The sequence below is a fragment of the Hylaeus anthracinus genome, unplaced genomic scaffold (genome assembly GCF_026225885.1).
Source record: "Hylaeus anthracinus isolate JK02 unplaced genomic scaffold, UHH_iyHylAnth1.0_haploid 0, whole genome shotgun sequence".
NCBI lineage: Eukaryota > Metazoa > Arthropoda > Insecta > Hymenoptera > Colletidae > Hylaeus > Hylaeus anthracinus.
In genome coordinates, this window is record NW_026533254.1 from 2,684,688 (window position 1) to 2,699,962 (window position 15,275).

General features: G+C 32.2%; 2 protein-coding genes and 1 long non-coding RNA gene across 7 annotated transcripts; 1 reads left to right on the forward strand and 2 right to left on the reverse strand.

Moving 5' to 3' along the window:
- Positions 1-502: 502 nt before the first annotated feature.
- Positions 503-7,341, reverse strand: LOC128887266 (uncharacterized). 5 transcript variants are annotated; one of them, XR_008459999.1, is made up of 5 exons: positions 7,111-7,341; positions 4,801-6,310; positions 3,108-4,153; positions 2,980-3,028; positions 503-2,873 (listed from the first exon to the last, which is right to left on the reverse strand). It is a non-coding gene; the product is annotated as an uncharacterized LOC128887266 (long non-coding RNA). The 5 variants fall into 5 exon arrangements; XR_008460001.1 differs by having other exon boundaries at positions 503-3,404; positions 3,487-4,153; XR_008460000.1 differs by having other exon boundaries at positions 503-3,420; positions 3,487-4,153.
- On the forward strand, positions 6,812-8,744 carry LOC128887228 (60S ribosomal protein L23a). The gene is made up of 4 exons (XM_054142911.1): positions 6,812-6,902; positions 7,348-7,643; positions 8,111-8,238; positions 8,413-8,744. The coding sequence occupies exons 1-4, from the start codon at positions 6,869-6,871 to the stop codon at positions 8,672-8,674; spliced, it is 720 nt and encodes a 239-aa protein (XP_053998886.1). The 5' UTR covers positions 6,812-6,868; the 3' UTR covers positions 8,675-8,744.
- LOC128887121 (pre-mRNA-splicing factor ATP-dependent RNA helicase PRP16) lies at positions 8,741-14,053 on the reverse strand. Its single transcript, XM_054142628.1, has 8 exons — positions 13,253-14,053; positions 12,888-13,120; positions 12,527-12,810; positions 11,781-12,382; positions 11,510-11,653; positions 10,462-11,374; positions 9,249-9,924; positions 8,741-9,170 (listed from the first exon to the last, which is right to left on the reverse strand). Exons 1-8 carry the CDS (start codon positions 13,757-13,759, stop codon positions 9,089-9,091), a joined length of 3,441 nt encoding a protein of 1,146 aa, XP_053998603.1. The 5' UTR covers positions 13,760-14,053; the 3' UTR covers positions 8,741-9,088.
- Between the last annotated feature and the right edge of the window lie 1,222 nt (positions 14,054-15,275).

Below are 15,275 nucleotides of genomic sequence, written 5' to 3' on the forward strand. Positions count from 1 at the left end.
TGATCGCTTCGCGCAGGAGCCCGGCCTCTTGCTTTCTCCCACGTAATACCTGCCCATATGGGCCCGAGTATAATGGTCCACGGAGACTGAGTGCTCCGTATCACTACTCAAACACTCATACTCATACTTCTGATATTTACAATAGACAGTCAATAGTATACAATATTTTTATAAATTCATCGAAAAGAAATTTGCCTGTACAATATTATTACACGAATGGTTTTTCTAAAAGTAAGATAAGTCCCTTTATAACGAGTAATAATTAAAATAAATTCTTAATCGAGTCAATTATTAATTATTACAAATTCTTTGTGCGCAAGCTCTCAAGTAACTAATAGGTACTGCCATTAGCACACAACTCATAAACAAGATAACAGTATTATCACCCAAATGAAGTGAAGAGAAGTATCATTTTCCTCGTTCCGTTTAGTTTTGTTGCGCAATTTAAAATTTAAACATATTAATAATAAAATTAAAATTGATATTGTCCATATTTCTCATAAAATCTTTATTATTACTGAAAGGGACACCAATTCATTTGTAGCTAGAATAACTTTTTATTTTCTTTAACAATTTTATTAATAATGTATAATACAATTTTATAAGCTGGTAGTTTTGAAAAATATTACCTACAATTAATTAACGTTTGCCAACATTTTGTGGTTAATTCAAACGCAAACACATAAATATCTCAATGTATGAATAAATGAACTTTTACAAATTCCACGGTATAACTATTATTGATATAATTAACAATGCTATCAATTCCGCGAAGTCTTTGAATTACATTACTATACGCAAAGGAAGATAAACGTAATCAGAAAATCGCAGTAATCAAAATGCTGCTTCTTTTACTCAATGTCTTTTAGCACCATAAACAAAGAACTAATCAGTCTTATCTACCGATGAATAACGTGTGTTAAAAAGTTTATCAGTAAACTGATAAACAACCTCACGGAACTAATCAGATTCAGATAGCGAATATCGATAAGAATAATGTGCCTTTAAAATGTTATAATTTGAAAGGAAAGAGTTTGTGGATTTGTATCTCTACAACTTTGTTTTCATCTTTATAAAATAAGTTGACTGAATCGCACAGCTCGGAATTCTCGCTACAACCGCAAACCGATTATTATGTGAAAATTACGTGAAAAAAACAGCATACGTACATTCGTCTAGACGTATTCATTACAGAGATTTCATATTGACTAAGAACTGATAACAATAACGACACTACATTTGTCATTACGTTTCGTCGAATTCAAGTTGTGAGTCAAATCCTTTTGACGGAAATGTAAGTGGTTGTGACAGGTTAATAACCCCAGTATAAGCTACTTCCCCTTTTTTCAGTGCGAGCTCACACTCCCCTTTTCTTAGTACAAGTTTCCACCTCCCCTTTTATGTACGAGCTCTCACTCTCCCCTTTTCAATATGAGCTCACACCTCGCACTCTCCTCTTGCCAGTACGAGCTCGCAAACCGATCTTCAAATAATTGCTCAATTATTATTTGTTTTATACAAAATCTAGGATTTAGTTCTGATTGGTCTCGACAGCGATCGAGTATCTGATATAGGTATACATATGTATATAGCTCCTTAGCTCGAAAAGTAAAGCACATAAAAGGTACAAGTACGCATCGATTTAGAATCGCGTCCTCTATACGCTAAGTATAGCGCAGTGGTCTTGAATCGTGAGCGTGTAACGAATAAGTATTGGACTTTACCCAACTCCTTAACAGTGACAGAACATCTACGTTACAAAATCAAAGACACTGTACATTTAATGGCGCAAATAATTTTAAGATAATTGTACGAGATACGCCTACGAATACGCCTTCGAATTGACGGTTCTTTTAAAAATCTTATTTTGATATTTCGCAAGTTTCCCAAACTTTATAGTATATATCCGTGTAAATATATGAAAGTGACAAATTGTTTAGGAATGTAAATTACGATCATCATCACTTTTTGCCCGTTAGAGTTGTTATCTTATTATATTAGTGCCCGTTATAAATTGCATGTAATATTTGAATTTAAATTTAAAATGATAATTCTATCTATTTAGATTAGATCGTGTCGATTTAAACAATTTTTTATAATTGTAATTATTTAATTTCATTATACATATGATAATCATGATTTTTCCTACGTAATGTTTTTGGTTTTTATTCTTAAAAAAACCGAGCATCAAATTCCGAAATGTGTAGAATGTTAAAACTAATATAAAACGTCTAAACAGTCTCAGTTTTAATTATTACCGACACTCATACATGTTTAATAAATGCATAATATTAAGAGCAATCAGGTTGTATTAACAACAGTCTTGAAGTCTCAAAGTTCACACCGTAATATCGCATGTATTGTAATTATAATGCATCCAACATATTGTATTAGTTACACAATGTATGCTTGTCTGCAATCTGTGTGACATACGTTAGAAATAATTAATACATTAAGCCTGTCTGGAATTTTTGTACAAATTTGAAATTTTATTTAACAATACCTGGTTATATCTTTTTCTAAAAGTGAGTAAAATATTAAATGTATCATTTACTTTTAGTTATTTACCTTTTCAGAATACCAATTAGAACAGAATATTCTCATGGTTAAGAAAAATATCATACATGAGCGAAGTCTATAATTACTTGTACATAGATATAGGTTTCTCAAGCACTTCCTTGTAATTTTATACTGCAATGTGGTAATACACGACTGCTAACATAATTTTATGTCTGCACGATAGGGAGAGTTTATGTCATCATTTCGATATCTTTGAAATTGTGTTTTGTCGTAAAAAAAGGTAAAAGAAATCTCAATAATGTCTCATCTTCCAATAAAGGAAGTTGTGATATTACTCAATGTATTTCTATTCTCTGAAAAAGGAAATTGAGGTAAGTAATTTACCTTGAAACAAGATATTACATCATTTGTCATGTACATCAGGCAAGAAATCATAAAATTCTCAAAACAATGGTATACCTTTAATCAATTTCAAGGTTTTGTCATTATAATATTTACAATGTAGAGTCTGCAAGAAGAACATGAAATCTATATGTAGTGATGAAGTTTTAGTGATTCTTCTACATTAAGAATATATTTGAAGTTACATTTGAACTTCAATTGTGTTAGTTGTATTGCAATTGCAAAGTTGTTGTGCAATTGTCAAATGATTCCCATCAATTCATTTGGAAGAATAGCAATACCTTGAGGAACCAGCAACTGATTTATTATCTTTATTGCTTAATATCTCTTATGGAGTTACGCCACCTTTGCAGATTTTTTGTACCATTACTGTATGCCTGATTGTAATAAGTAAATTTTTTCTTGAATGCATAAATTTATTAATTTATAAAAGAGGTATCAATGCATATGTATACATATATACTATAGTGGTACTTGGATTCCTAGTGGGAATTCAAACTAAATAAAACATATGTAGTAAGAAATAATCTAATCTATAAATTGATAATCCATTTAAACACTCACTTCATACAAATATTGACGGCACACTGTTATATATAACGGTTTCTGGGACGCGTCACATATACATATATAGGTTAAAAATTTTAGGTTAACCTTTTTAGGCTCGATGTACAATGTAATGCTCGTAAACTTCGAAATTATTTTTTTTTATAGGTAATGACTAATTCCAAAAAATAATGAATATTACATACTCACAAGCGACTTTTATTCAAACATTTTGCATGACAATTAAAGCCATCAGTCAGAGAATATCACGAATATTTGGATGGTAATGTAACGTAACAGATTATTACAGTTAAGAACATTAAAAATTTTTAATATTTTTATTGCGAACCATGTCGTGTTTTACATATAAAATAAATAAACTACATAAATTTTACAGAAAACTTGTATCAATCTGTTATTTTTTCCTCTCTTTATTAAAAGAATTCGTAATTGAAATAATTATTGATGTATGTTACAATTAACATATTTAATTCTGTAACTATCAGTGACACAGAAACGATTTTACTTCAAATTTAATTGAGAAAAATAAATGTTTTCCTATAAATTTTTGTTGCGACTTTACACTTGAAATATCGTTGCGCTTTATACTGTTTCCGCAATATCTCTCTTTCCATTTTTATCTATTGGCCAACCAAAAATGACATATCCATGATTGTATGTACACCTGTAAAAATCTAGCAATGCTGCCTCTAAGAACTTTCTAAGATAACGCTAAGCTTAGAAATTCTAAGGGGTATATTTATAACATTCTTACAGGAATTTTCACGTTCACGACCAAGGTCTTAATTAATGAAGTAACTGAATAATTTATTAATTATACAACAAACTTTCGTACGATGGCATTTATAGCAAATTTCGAAAAAGGGGAGGTTACTCAATTCGATATGTATATTTTTATTTCTTTTTACTTGTTAAGACTAAATTATCCAAGCGCAGATACACTTTAGATAAGAGGTCCATTGGTTCCATTTTTTTTTTAGAACAGGGCCTAATTGACATCAAAGATGTCGACAAGTTTCGCTTCTGTCCTACTCTGTGCTCTTCGCGTACAAGCCCGAACTGTTGTTTTAAAGAAGACGCTGATAACCAGACTTTATTCTTATTCGGCAAGAATTAATGTAGCCGGATGTATATATGTAGAAGCACGAAACTATATGCCACACTCGCAAAATGTTTTTTTTTTTTTTTAAATGTTTTTATGAGTGATGATCTCACACCCACATGCACATATACATAGAACTATTACTAGTTTTATTACTCCACCATTCACCATTGACATTACCACCTGTTGAAATGTGTCATTGTATTTACCTGAATCAGTGTTTCCGATTAAATCAAATTTTAATAATGAATTCGTTGTTATTTCCTCGTTGAAAACTTGGCAGAATAAAAATTGGAGATAATGGATGGCCACGTGAGTGCACTTTCTGTCTTTTCAATTTTTCCTTAAGTGCGCTGCACTCGCGTTAAAATGATCTAGATACACTAGTTTCTCACCACTGAATAATCGGTACACGTAACAGCGCATTAGTTCAAACCCGTCACATTCCACACATTAAGCGACTAACTATAAGTCCGTCTAGTCGTGTGGGTTGACTTTGTCTGTCAGGAACTTGGAGCAGAACGTATTTTTCCCGTAACACGAAAGGCATAAGTTAATCCAAGTTTAAGAAAGACGGAAGAATATAAAGAACGAAGAGAGATTATCGGATGAGTCCGTTTATAATACGTAGCCGGAAGGTTATAATGTGCGCGGGTTATTTGAAATATGTTACAATATCAAAGCTCATTGTCAGTTAGATGTTGTTCTATTTCTACTTTATTTGTTAGCTTATTTAATTCTTTGATTATTTCTCATTTAGTGGATGTTGTCCATCATTTTATGCATATATGTATAATAACTTTTGAAAAAATTATAAAAATAATTTACATGGTCAAATGAATAAGAAAATTGCAAAACATTGACATTGATAATTTTAAAACAAAGAATATTAATAAACACCACTAACAAATACAAACGAGAAGAGGCTAAAATATTTGAGTCCTACATATTAAACAGAAATAAACCTGTTTATTCAATTTCAGCTGCATCAAGTGATTCTTTCTCTGTTAACAAATTTTAAACAATCATACAAATCCTATGAATTCATTTTTATAATTTCTAGAGATCAGATTCTCTAAACCTTAAAATCTTGTATCTTCTTATGTTTTTTTTTGTTAACCTTTCCCCTTTAAGCCCTTCGAGATTCATTATTAGTAAGAATTTGCTATTATTAAACAATATCAATACAATAAATATTCATATACTGTAGTTAATCTAGTAATTTGATACATTTATAAGATCTAAACTTTTTACTACCTCTAGCCTAACAATAAACTTGTTATCAGTTACATAACACAATAACATTCTGCAAAAAACGAAACTAGAATAGTATTTAATTTCCTTTTTTAGCGTTCTTTTAAGTGTATCATACTATTACATCATGTGACTAATGATAAAATAGATTCTTCTACCTCTGACAAATTTATTGTTCTTTTTCAATCATGAACATACGAACAATTTCAGAAAACATGACCCCACATGACCTACATCCTGCATGACCGTAGTTAGAACCAATCTAGACCATCAAATAGAATATTTGTAAATACGTTTTTAGTAGTAATAATATCCACCAGAGGCACTGAATTGTCCCTCCCCCTCTCCCCAAGTTACTCTTCATCCTTTCTCACAACTCGCAAGTTTTCGTTTTACTTTCCAATAATAAAAGTTTAGATTTTCTGATTTCAATATATTTCTTGTTGAGCTTTGTTTGATATACGTCTGTAAAGAGTTAAGGGGTATATAACAAAATTAAGCAAACTATGATGTCATTAACTATTAATAGTTACAATTATATAATGTTTACAATAAAAAATGTATCCCCGGAAATGAAAATAATTAGAATATGAATTCCAATTCATAAAAGAAATATAGTATAGCACTTTGATTCAAAGGTATAGCATGGGTAAATTTGCTAAATTTTACAAGTTTTTCATACACTAGTTATAACTTTGCAAAATGCACTCTTGTTAACTTTACAGTTACAGACACTAATAAATAACTAAATTTGTCTACCTTGTGTATACAAAAATAATAAAAATAATGTGAATTCAATTTGAAAAAGTTGTAAAGTATCCGATGTAATAAAATTCTTTAAATTGATTTAGAAAAAATGAACGGAATTGTACCACATTAGTAAAATATTAGTAAAATGTACGTTTTATAGAAATTGCGATTTTATCTTTTTGTAATAACAAATTTACATGTCAACGATTAACGTAGTGAATTCATTTCCTTACATGTCAGTTTCCGGTACAAGTTATCTTTCTTTTTAGCAAAATGGCTCCAAAACCGAAGCCCACCGATAAAGCAGGTATATTTCTTAAATTGTTAATAAAAGTTAGTTTTATTTTAAAAGATGATATAAATGTTTCATGAAGTTATAACGAGCGATGGATAAAAATATATTTCTGAAATAAGTGATACGAAACTTTGTTTAACTGATATGTCTTCGCTTTCAACTTTTGCCATGTGGTCGATTTTATATTTATACATTATAAAAACCATTGATATGCTCGTACCTTTTTTATTTTTCCACTACTTTCAAAATGCTTATTAGATGTATTTGAGTAATTGATGTAAAAGAGTGTTCAACAAAATTGTGATATTTCATAGTTTGTATACGGTCGACATAACCTAAAACATAAATGACATGTTAGAGTATGGTGTTACATTATTTTGTTAAGAATGTTATATTTTAAATATTTGGTTAATAAGGCGTAATTCCATTATTTACCTATTGCCCTTTCTTTCCGAAGCCAGCAAATCTTCTGAAAAGAAAACAGAAAAAAAAGGTGAAAAGAAGCCAACCGCTTCTTCAACATCTAAAGTGACAAAACCAGCTGCTAAGCCAGCTACTGCAAAGAAACCAGCAGCTGCCAAATCAGCGAGTGCTGCAAAGCCTGCAGCAAAACCAGCTGCAAAACCTGCACCCAAAGTTGCTGCTAAGCCATTAATTAGCAAACCTAAAAAAAATGTCCAAGCAACAAAGAAAACACCCAAAGGTGGAAAACCAGCTGCGCCACTTCAAAAGGCACTTAAAGTTCAGAAAAAGGTAAATATATACCAGGCGATTCTAGAAACTGGGGTAGACTATAGCATATTTTTAAACGTTTAACTTGAATTCTATAAAAGAGAATCTTTTGATAAGCTAATTTTTAGTTTTAGCGCACATATCTTTTCAATCAAACCATATATTTTTGTTTGTATAGAAAAATTCTTATTTCGAATATTCGTAAAGAAAATTTCTTGTTTTGCAACAACAATTATATCAAAAAATACTTTCCAATATTGATAGTATTTTCATTTGGATAAAAGCTACAGCTTGTCCAAATTTCTGGAAACATTACTAAAAAATGTTTACATTTTGTACATAAAATATTTTCATGATGAAATATATTAGGGAATCTCTTTGAATGTTTATGATAACAATTTTACAACAGTACTGATTAAATGAGAGAAAGATAAATAATTTTTGGATAATTAGTAATAAAGTTAAAATAATGTATTTCTATTGTGTAGATATTGAAAGGTGTTCATGGATCAAGAGTACGAAAAATAAGGACATCTGTACATTTCCATCGACCAAAAACGTTCAGGCCACCAAGGAATCCAAAATATGCAAGGAAGTCTGTACCAAATAGAAATCGGTAAGTGCTACAAAACTACATGCATAAAAAATATGTTTGCAATTTTCCATATTTTGTGTTTTGTTCATATACTAGAATTTGTGTTTCAATTATAAGAACTATTAATATGTATTGAATACAATATAAAATTAAATATTTATAAAAAACATCTAAAACATATTTTGTTCTTTTCAGTATGGATGCATTTAATATTATTAAATTTCCATTAACTACTGAAGCTGCTATGAAAAAGATTGAAGACAATAACACATTAGTGTTTATTGTCCATACTCGTGCAAACAAATACCACATCAAAGCTTCTATCAAAAAACTGTATGATGTTGATGTCGCTAAGGTTAACACGTTAATCAGGCCTGATGGTAAAAAGAAAGCGTACGTACGCTTGACGCGTGATTACGATGCGCTTGATGTTGCTAATAAAATTGGTATAATATAAGTGTACCTGTACATGACTTGTGTGAAAGGGAGGATATATCTGTAACGATAATAAAAATTTACAAAAGCTATTTCATTATTTTATTTCTTTTTAAATTCTTCTATATTTTCTGCATATACATTGTATTTTTACACTTTCTATAATTGAAAAATTTATTTGAAAAATAACCTTATTATGAAATTACATTTTTTTTTTATGAAAAATTCACCTTCATATTTATACAGAAAGTACTTGTTAGAATACATAACAACAGAGTATGTTATACTTAAATTAAGAACAATAAAAAAATGTAGAGAGTCTATGCAAAACATTTAATATAAATCAGTGCTTAAAAATTGACGTGACTACTTTGTAAAATTACTACAAATTTCTATCGTACATTACATTTTATATTTACACATTTTAAGAGTATGATTACAACCCTAATCTACCTGGAGTCTTACGGTAAGGAGCTGGTGTTCCTGGTTCTCTGATACCCGGTGTCAATATTTCTTTTCTATAAACGAAACAATGCAATTGTAAACAAGATAATGCAACTTTGTGAAAGAAAGTAAAAATTAAGAAAACAACTTACTTCCTGATAGAAGCTTGCTCTCGTTCAAGTTGCTCTTGTGCGCGCGCTTTCATTTCTTCTTCGGCTTCCTTCATTTGTCCTTCCATTTCATGCAAATGTTGCATTGCCTTGCGTCTTTTTGCACGTCCGCTTCTTCCAGTTTCCTTCACGCTGAAGAACATAGGACCCAATTCAGCAAGCCAGTGTCCATCGACGGCAGTGACGCATTGCATGTACTCTTTGGCAGTCATCACAAGCTCATGATACACTACATAGTCCGGTGTAAATCCCATACCAAACAGAGCTGAAGTTGGATGAAGGTGGCAAGGCATCCCGGTACGACAATTAACGTATTCGCCAATACCCTTTAAACGAGCTGCTTGGTGAAAATATGCCGAACAAATACATTTCCGTACAATGTCCCAATCAGTGCCACAGCTCACAACTTCCATCTTTTGTTGTTTTAGGATTTCTTCAAGCTGTTGTCGAACTTCTCTTACTTTACGCATTGCCTTTGCATGTATAAAGTGATCGTTGCACCATGAACTAGAATAACCATTCGCTTTCCACTGATTGTACACGTTCAAGTATGTTAAATGATCAGACTCGGGTACTTGGAATTTTTCCCTTGCTGAATCAGAATCTTCCTCGCGTCCTTTTGGTCGATAAAATATCGATGGTACCGATAACATTGACACTGGAAGAGATATTGTAACTCTGTATAATTATTACTCATCAAGTTCTTTGAGGATGGGATGTGTAGTCTTTGCGAACTTAACGAAACATATTTTACAGTTTGTAAAATAAATAAATATATAATGTGAAAAACCCTCAGGGGCTGTAGGTAAATTATATTTGAATGTAACTACAGTACGGGTTTAGCAACCCCGAGGTACCCGAGCTACTAGGGATCCAGCGAGCCCCAAGACTAATAGCATCCCTAATAGAGATACCAGAAATGAATAGAAGTATGCAACAAGCAATGAAAAAAGTATAGAACCAGCTGTAATGCGATATAAAGCAAAAATGTATGAGAGGATAGAGTCATAAAAATATTCAGGTAAAGCTACAATAGATGTAAACGGTGGAGTTAGATCTACCTAACCTGAACACCCATTAAACTCTCAATAAATTTAATGCAAAGAAGAACAATAATAAAAAGAAAATTCAAGAATATTTTAAATATAAGAATGTAATAACGAAACAGTGCTGTGTACTTCATAAACATACATACCTATAATGAGGATATCGGCGGTGCAACCAAGCTGAGAAGCAACTATCAGCATTTGACATTGAGGAGGATCTAAAGGAAATTCTGCCATTTGTCGTCCCAAAGGTGTTAGGCGTCCTGTGTGATCCAGTGCACCCAAAATCCATAATTGATACAAAGAATTTAATATGTTATCTTGAGGTGGAGGATCCATAAAATGAAAGGCTAGTAAATCTTGGACACCTAAAGACTTCAGTAACAATACAGTATTTGCTAAATTTGTTCTCTGTATCTCTGGAACTCCGGTTAGTAGCAATTCATCCAAATACTGTCTTCTCGTATACAATCTAAAGCAGGTGCCAGGACCGGTACGTCCTGCCCTTCCTGCTCTTTGGTCGGCATTAGCTCTAGATACAGGATACACCTGTAAAGCATCCATGCCAATTCGTGGATTATAGACTTTTAATTTGCAGTAGCCTGAATCCACAACAAATACAATTCCATCGACAGTCAATGAAGTTTCTGCTATATTTGTCGCTACAACACATTTTCGCAAGCCTCCTTCTGAACGTTGAAAGATCTTAGCTTGTAGATCCGAAGGTAACTGGGAGTAAATAGGCAAAATAGACAGTAGAGGAGCTGATTCTATTTCCGCTAAACGTTCCTTTAACGCTTCACATGTGACCTCAATATCTTCTTGACCAGGCATGAAAACTAATACATCACCAGAACGTGGTTGCAAATGAATTTGTAGCACTTGTTTTACTGCAGCATCTACGTAATCCTCGACTGGATTTTTGGCATGTAATATTTCAACAGGAAATGTACGGCCAGGAATTTGGAACGTTGCAGCATTTCCAAAGAATGCTGAAAATTTGCTTGAATCCATTGTAGCAGATGTTACAATCAATTTCAAATCATGTCGACGAGCTACAACCTACAACATTTTTTTAAATATTAAAAAATATAAAAAATTAAAAATATATAAATTTATCTTATTGAAGTATTGCAAGTTAACTCTTTCACAACTTAAAGAGCTTAGTCTTCTTAGGATTAAAAATTAAGTACTTACCTCTCTGAGCAAGCCAAATAAGACGTCAGTAGACAAAGATCTTTCATGAGCTTCGTCCATAATAATAACGCTATATCGATCCAAATCTCCTTCTCTTAAGCTTTCTCTTAACAAAATACCATCAGTCATATATTTAATAACAGTCTACAAAGAAGAATACGAATTATTTTAGGACCACTCTATCCTTTACTTTTTTCCAAATTATAATTTCTTTATATTTTAATTAAGTTTGTTAGTGCGCTACTATTAAAATTAAAAATGTAACACGTACATCTTTCGAAGTACAATCTTCAAAACGGATAGCGTAACCAACTTTATCTCCTAAAGTAGTAGCCATTTCATCCGAAACTCTCTTAGCCACGGACATAGCTGCTACTCTTCGAGGTTGCGTACATCCAATTATTCCATAACGACTGTAACCATCTTCGTGAAGGTATTGTGTCAATTGTGTAGTTTTTCCACTGCCAGTTTCTCCAATTATGACTACTACACTATTTTCTCTGATAACGTTTAATAATTCTTGACGTACAGCAAATACTGGGAGACTTCTCCTTTGATTTTGAATCAGTCTGTATTTGGCTTCCCCAGTAACTTCGTCAGCTCCTATGTGACGGGCATATTTTTGACCAGCTTTAAAATCAGTTTCTTGCCCTGGATCTTCTTTATCTTCTTTGTTTCTGTTACGAACACCCATAATATTGCCAATGTGAGTTCCAGCCAGTTCCCAATGCTTCTTTTGAGCTCTGCGTCGCTCTTTCTGTTCGCGATATGCTCGTACCAACGCTGATCCTTTTCTTGCTACAAGGGCCATGTCAGAAGTAGGATCACGTACAGGAACTACTGGCTCTGGTTGCTTAGTAAATACGATTCGACCTAGGCAATTTCATATAATTTTAATATTATAGTACCTTCTCTATTTTTCTTTACTAGAAAACTTAACGTATTATATTCCTCTTACTTCAAATAACACAAGATAAAACATAAGATTAAGTATGAAATGCAATAAAAATGTTTTACCATCCAAAAATGGTGGGACAACATTGTGAACTAGGAGATGTACCCTAGTTTCTCCTTCATCATCGAAATCATCATCGTGGTCTAGCGAACTCACGACACCAGATGTTAACATTCTGTTACGTTCCCATAATTCATTGTCTTTATTTATTTGTCGTTGCTGCGCAGAAAGCCGTTTCTGTCGTTTTGCTTCAAGTTCCATTTCCTTCTTACGTGTATATTCTTCCGATACATCAGCAAATGCATGATTTTCTCCATCGTCTAAAGCATACCATTCCCTGTCTAATCTAAATACAAATATTTACTTTTTAATTAGCGCAATAGATAAAAGTATATTTATTTATAGCATTATAATAACAAATACCTTTGTTGTTCTTCTTCCCATAATTCTTTTTCTTCTCCATCTACCATAGGTGTAGCACCACTGGGCTTGTAGTCTTTATTCCAAGAGTTATATTTATACGAAGGTGTGAATTCACTTCTAATACTATCACGACCGTCTCTATTGCTATAAAGATTTGGCGTGGGATGGTCCCAACTTGATTTTCTTGGTTCTTCGTCATCGTCATCGTCCCAATTGCTTTTGGATGTTGGATCCTATAATGATTGAACAAAAATTATCTCTTATGTATCATACAATTATTTACATTAATTAAACGCAAATTACTATTACTTTTTTATTTAATTGTGTCATAGTATATAATTTATTAGGAAGATTTTTTTATTTACCTTTGTTTTGAATACTGGGGTTTGCGGTTCATCTTTGAATCTTAACGGTGTTTGTCTTACGCTACCTCTACCTCTACTTCTTTCACTTTCTCTATCTGCTTCTCTATTTCTATCTCTTCTTCCATCACTGTCATGACTACGATCTTTGTGACCATGTCTGTGATGCTTATCTTGTGCACTTAATCGTTGGTGTTTCAATCGGGTTTCTAATCTTTGTTGAGCTTCGGAATTTACTCCACCAGTATGAGTTGGTGTTTCCTCCGCATAAGATCGGTATTTTCTCCCTTTATTCTCCGACTTTTGTGAGTTTGACTGAGGCTTTGATAAACTCAGCTCCTGTGCATTTTCTTGCCTTTTTCGTTTCGCGAGTTTATCAAGGCCCAAAACAGATATCTGAGGTTTTTTAAATGTATGATCAGAAGGCTTTTTACGAATAATTAAGCCTCCTGCTTGATTTTTATCTGTTCCTTCTAACCTATATAAACTTGAATCACTTGATGCATCCATTTTTCATGTGGCGTAACATTTATCGTTAAGAACTCAAACGATTTGCAATTTATAGAAATATCATAACGTTAATCTTTTCATATGTACATATGTATGTCTAAACATGCATAACGAATTATAATCAAGGTTAGATATATATATTTAATTCTCAAGACTCAAAGTTTCGTGATTCTATGACAGTATTAGTGCTGTCACAAAACCTCTATTGTACTGTTATTCTACTCTGTGATCTGTGACGTATGACTGACGTTCGTGGCATTGATCTAGTGATCCTCTAGAAGATCAGTTGTTCGTGGTGGATTGTAGCGCCATCTCGCAAGGTTGAATAGTTTCTCCAAGGTTTCAATTGGTTTCAAATAGTTGTCAAAATTATTTTTAAATTCTCGGTAACTAACAAACTACAAAACTGTTTTCGTAGTTTTCTAGCTGACGTAGGTTTCTATGAACAGTAATTTAGTAGTAAGTTACCAGTGTAGGTACATATTCAGATCATAAAAGATATTTACTTTTATAAAGTTAAGTGCAATATATGTATAATTATAGTGTAACAAATGTACCTGGAGGATTTTGACTTCTATTTGTCTAAAGTTTGAAATGAAGGTTTAAAGTAAAAGGTCTAAATCAAGGTTCGCTAGATAGCTTTATTGATGAGTCTTCTAATAGCATACCCGGGACAACATACTCCTTTTTATCCATTAAACTATACTAATAATATAGTTCAGTGTTTTTGTCCCTCCCTTTTTCCAGTCTGCTGCTTCCAGCTCTTTACTGTAGGCCACATTTACTAGGTTAAGAGTAGACATGTGGCAGACAGTTTGCTTTTTTTTCTGACTTTGGCATGTTTACATACACCGCTGATCACATGTATTGATAAACCAAAGAGTGATTATATCGACGGCTTTTTTGGAAAAGAGTGATCTCAGTAGAGTACCGAAATTTCTTGTTTATATTTGAATAACTTTACCGCCTTTTTAATAGATAAATGGCGTCTTTCATCATTATGTTATCCAACTGTTCAACATACGTGATTACAGATGGAGCTACTTAACTTCCCAAAATATCTAACATTCTAACCTATAAGTGATATGACACATGAATCGCTATGAAACGATCAAATTATTATATATTAGATATATCTCGTATTTTCAGAGTTAATTTTATATAACCTATACGAGTTCGATGGTCGCTACGAAATTACAAGGTTCTGAATAATTCTGTGATAGGTAGAATATAAAATGCGTTATTAACTCTAGCATTGGATTCTTATTTATTAAATTAATTCAATACATATGCAATAGTTTGCACAGTTGTTATGAAATGACAGTGCTCTCAATAGTATGTGGTAGATAAAGCATAATGTACATTATTAATATAAGGATCCATAAGCATTATATATTACCTCGAATTAATGCTATTTTCAAGCTTAATTGTAATATATGCCACTATATTGAACCATAACAAGATATTGATAATTATTACTTTACTGTGTAATTACAAGTATTAATGTGTATCTGTA

Excerpts from the sequence above, each read along its gene's own strand:
- LOC128887228 (XM_054142911.1), top strand. The coding sequence starts at position 6,869 with ATGGCTCCAAAACCGAAGCCCACCGATAAAGCAG. Across the intron at positions 6,903-7,347 it reads GAAGCCCACCGATAAAGCAG|CCAGCAAATCTTCTGAAAAG; the intron begins GTATATTTCTTA and ends TTCTTTCCGAAG. Across the intron at positions 7,644-8,110 it reads CACTTAAAGTTCAGAAAAAG|ATATTGAAAGGTGTTCATGG; the intron begins GTAAATATATAC and ends TCTATTGTGTAG.
- LOC128887121 (XM_054142628.1), bottom strand. The coding sequence starts at position 13,759 with ATGGATGCATCAAGTGATTCAAGTTTATATAGGTTAGAAGGAACAGAT. Across the intron at positions 11,654-11,780 it reads AAGATTGTACTTCGAAAGAT|ACTGTTATTAAATATATGAC; the intron begins GTACGTGTTACA and ends TCTTCTTTGTAG. Across the intron at positions 9,171-9,248 it reads GAGCAAGCTTCTATCAGGAA|AAAAGAAATATTGACACCGG; the intron begins GTAAGTTGTTTT and ends TTTCGTTTATAG.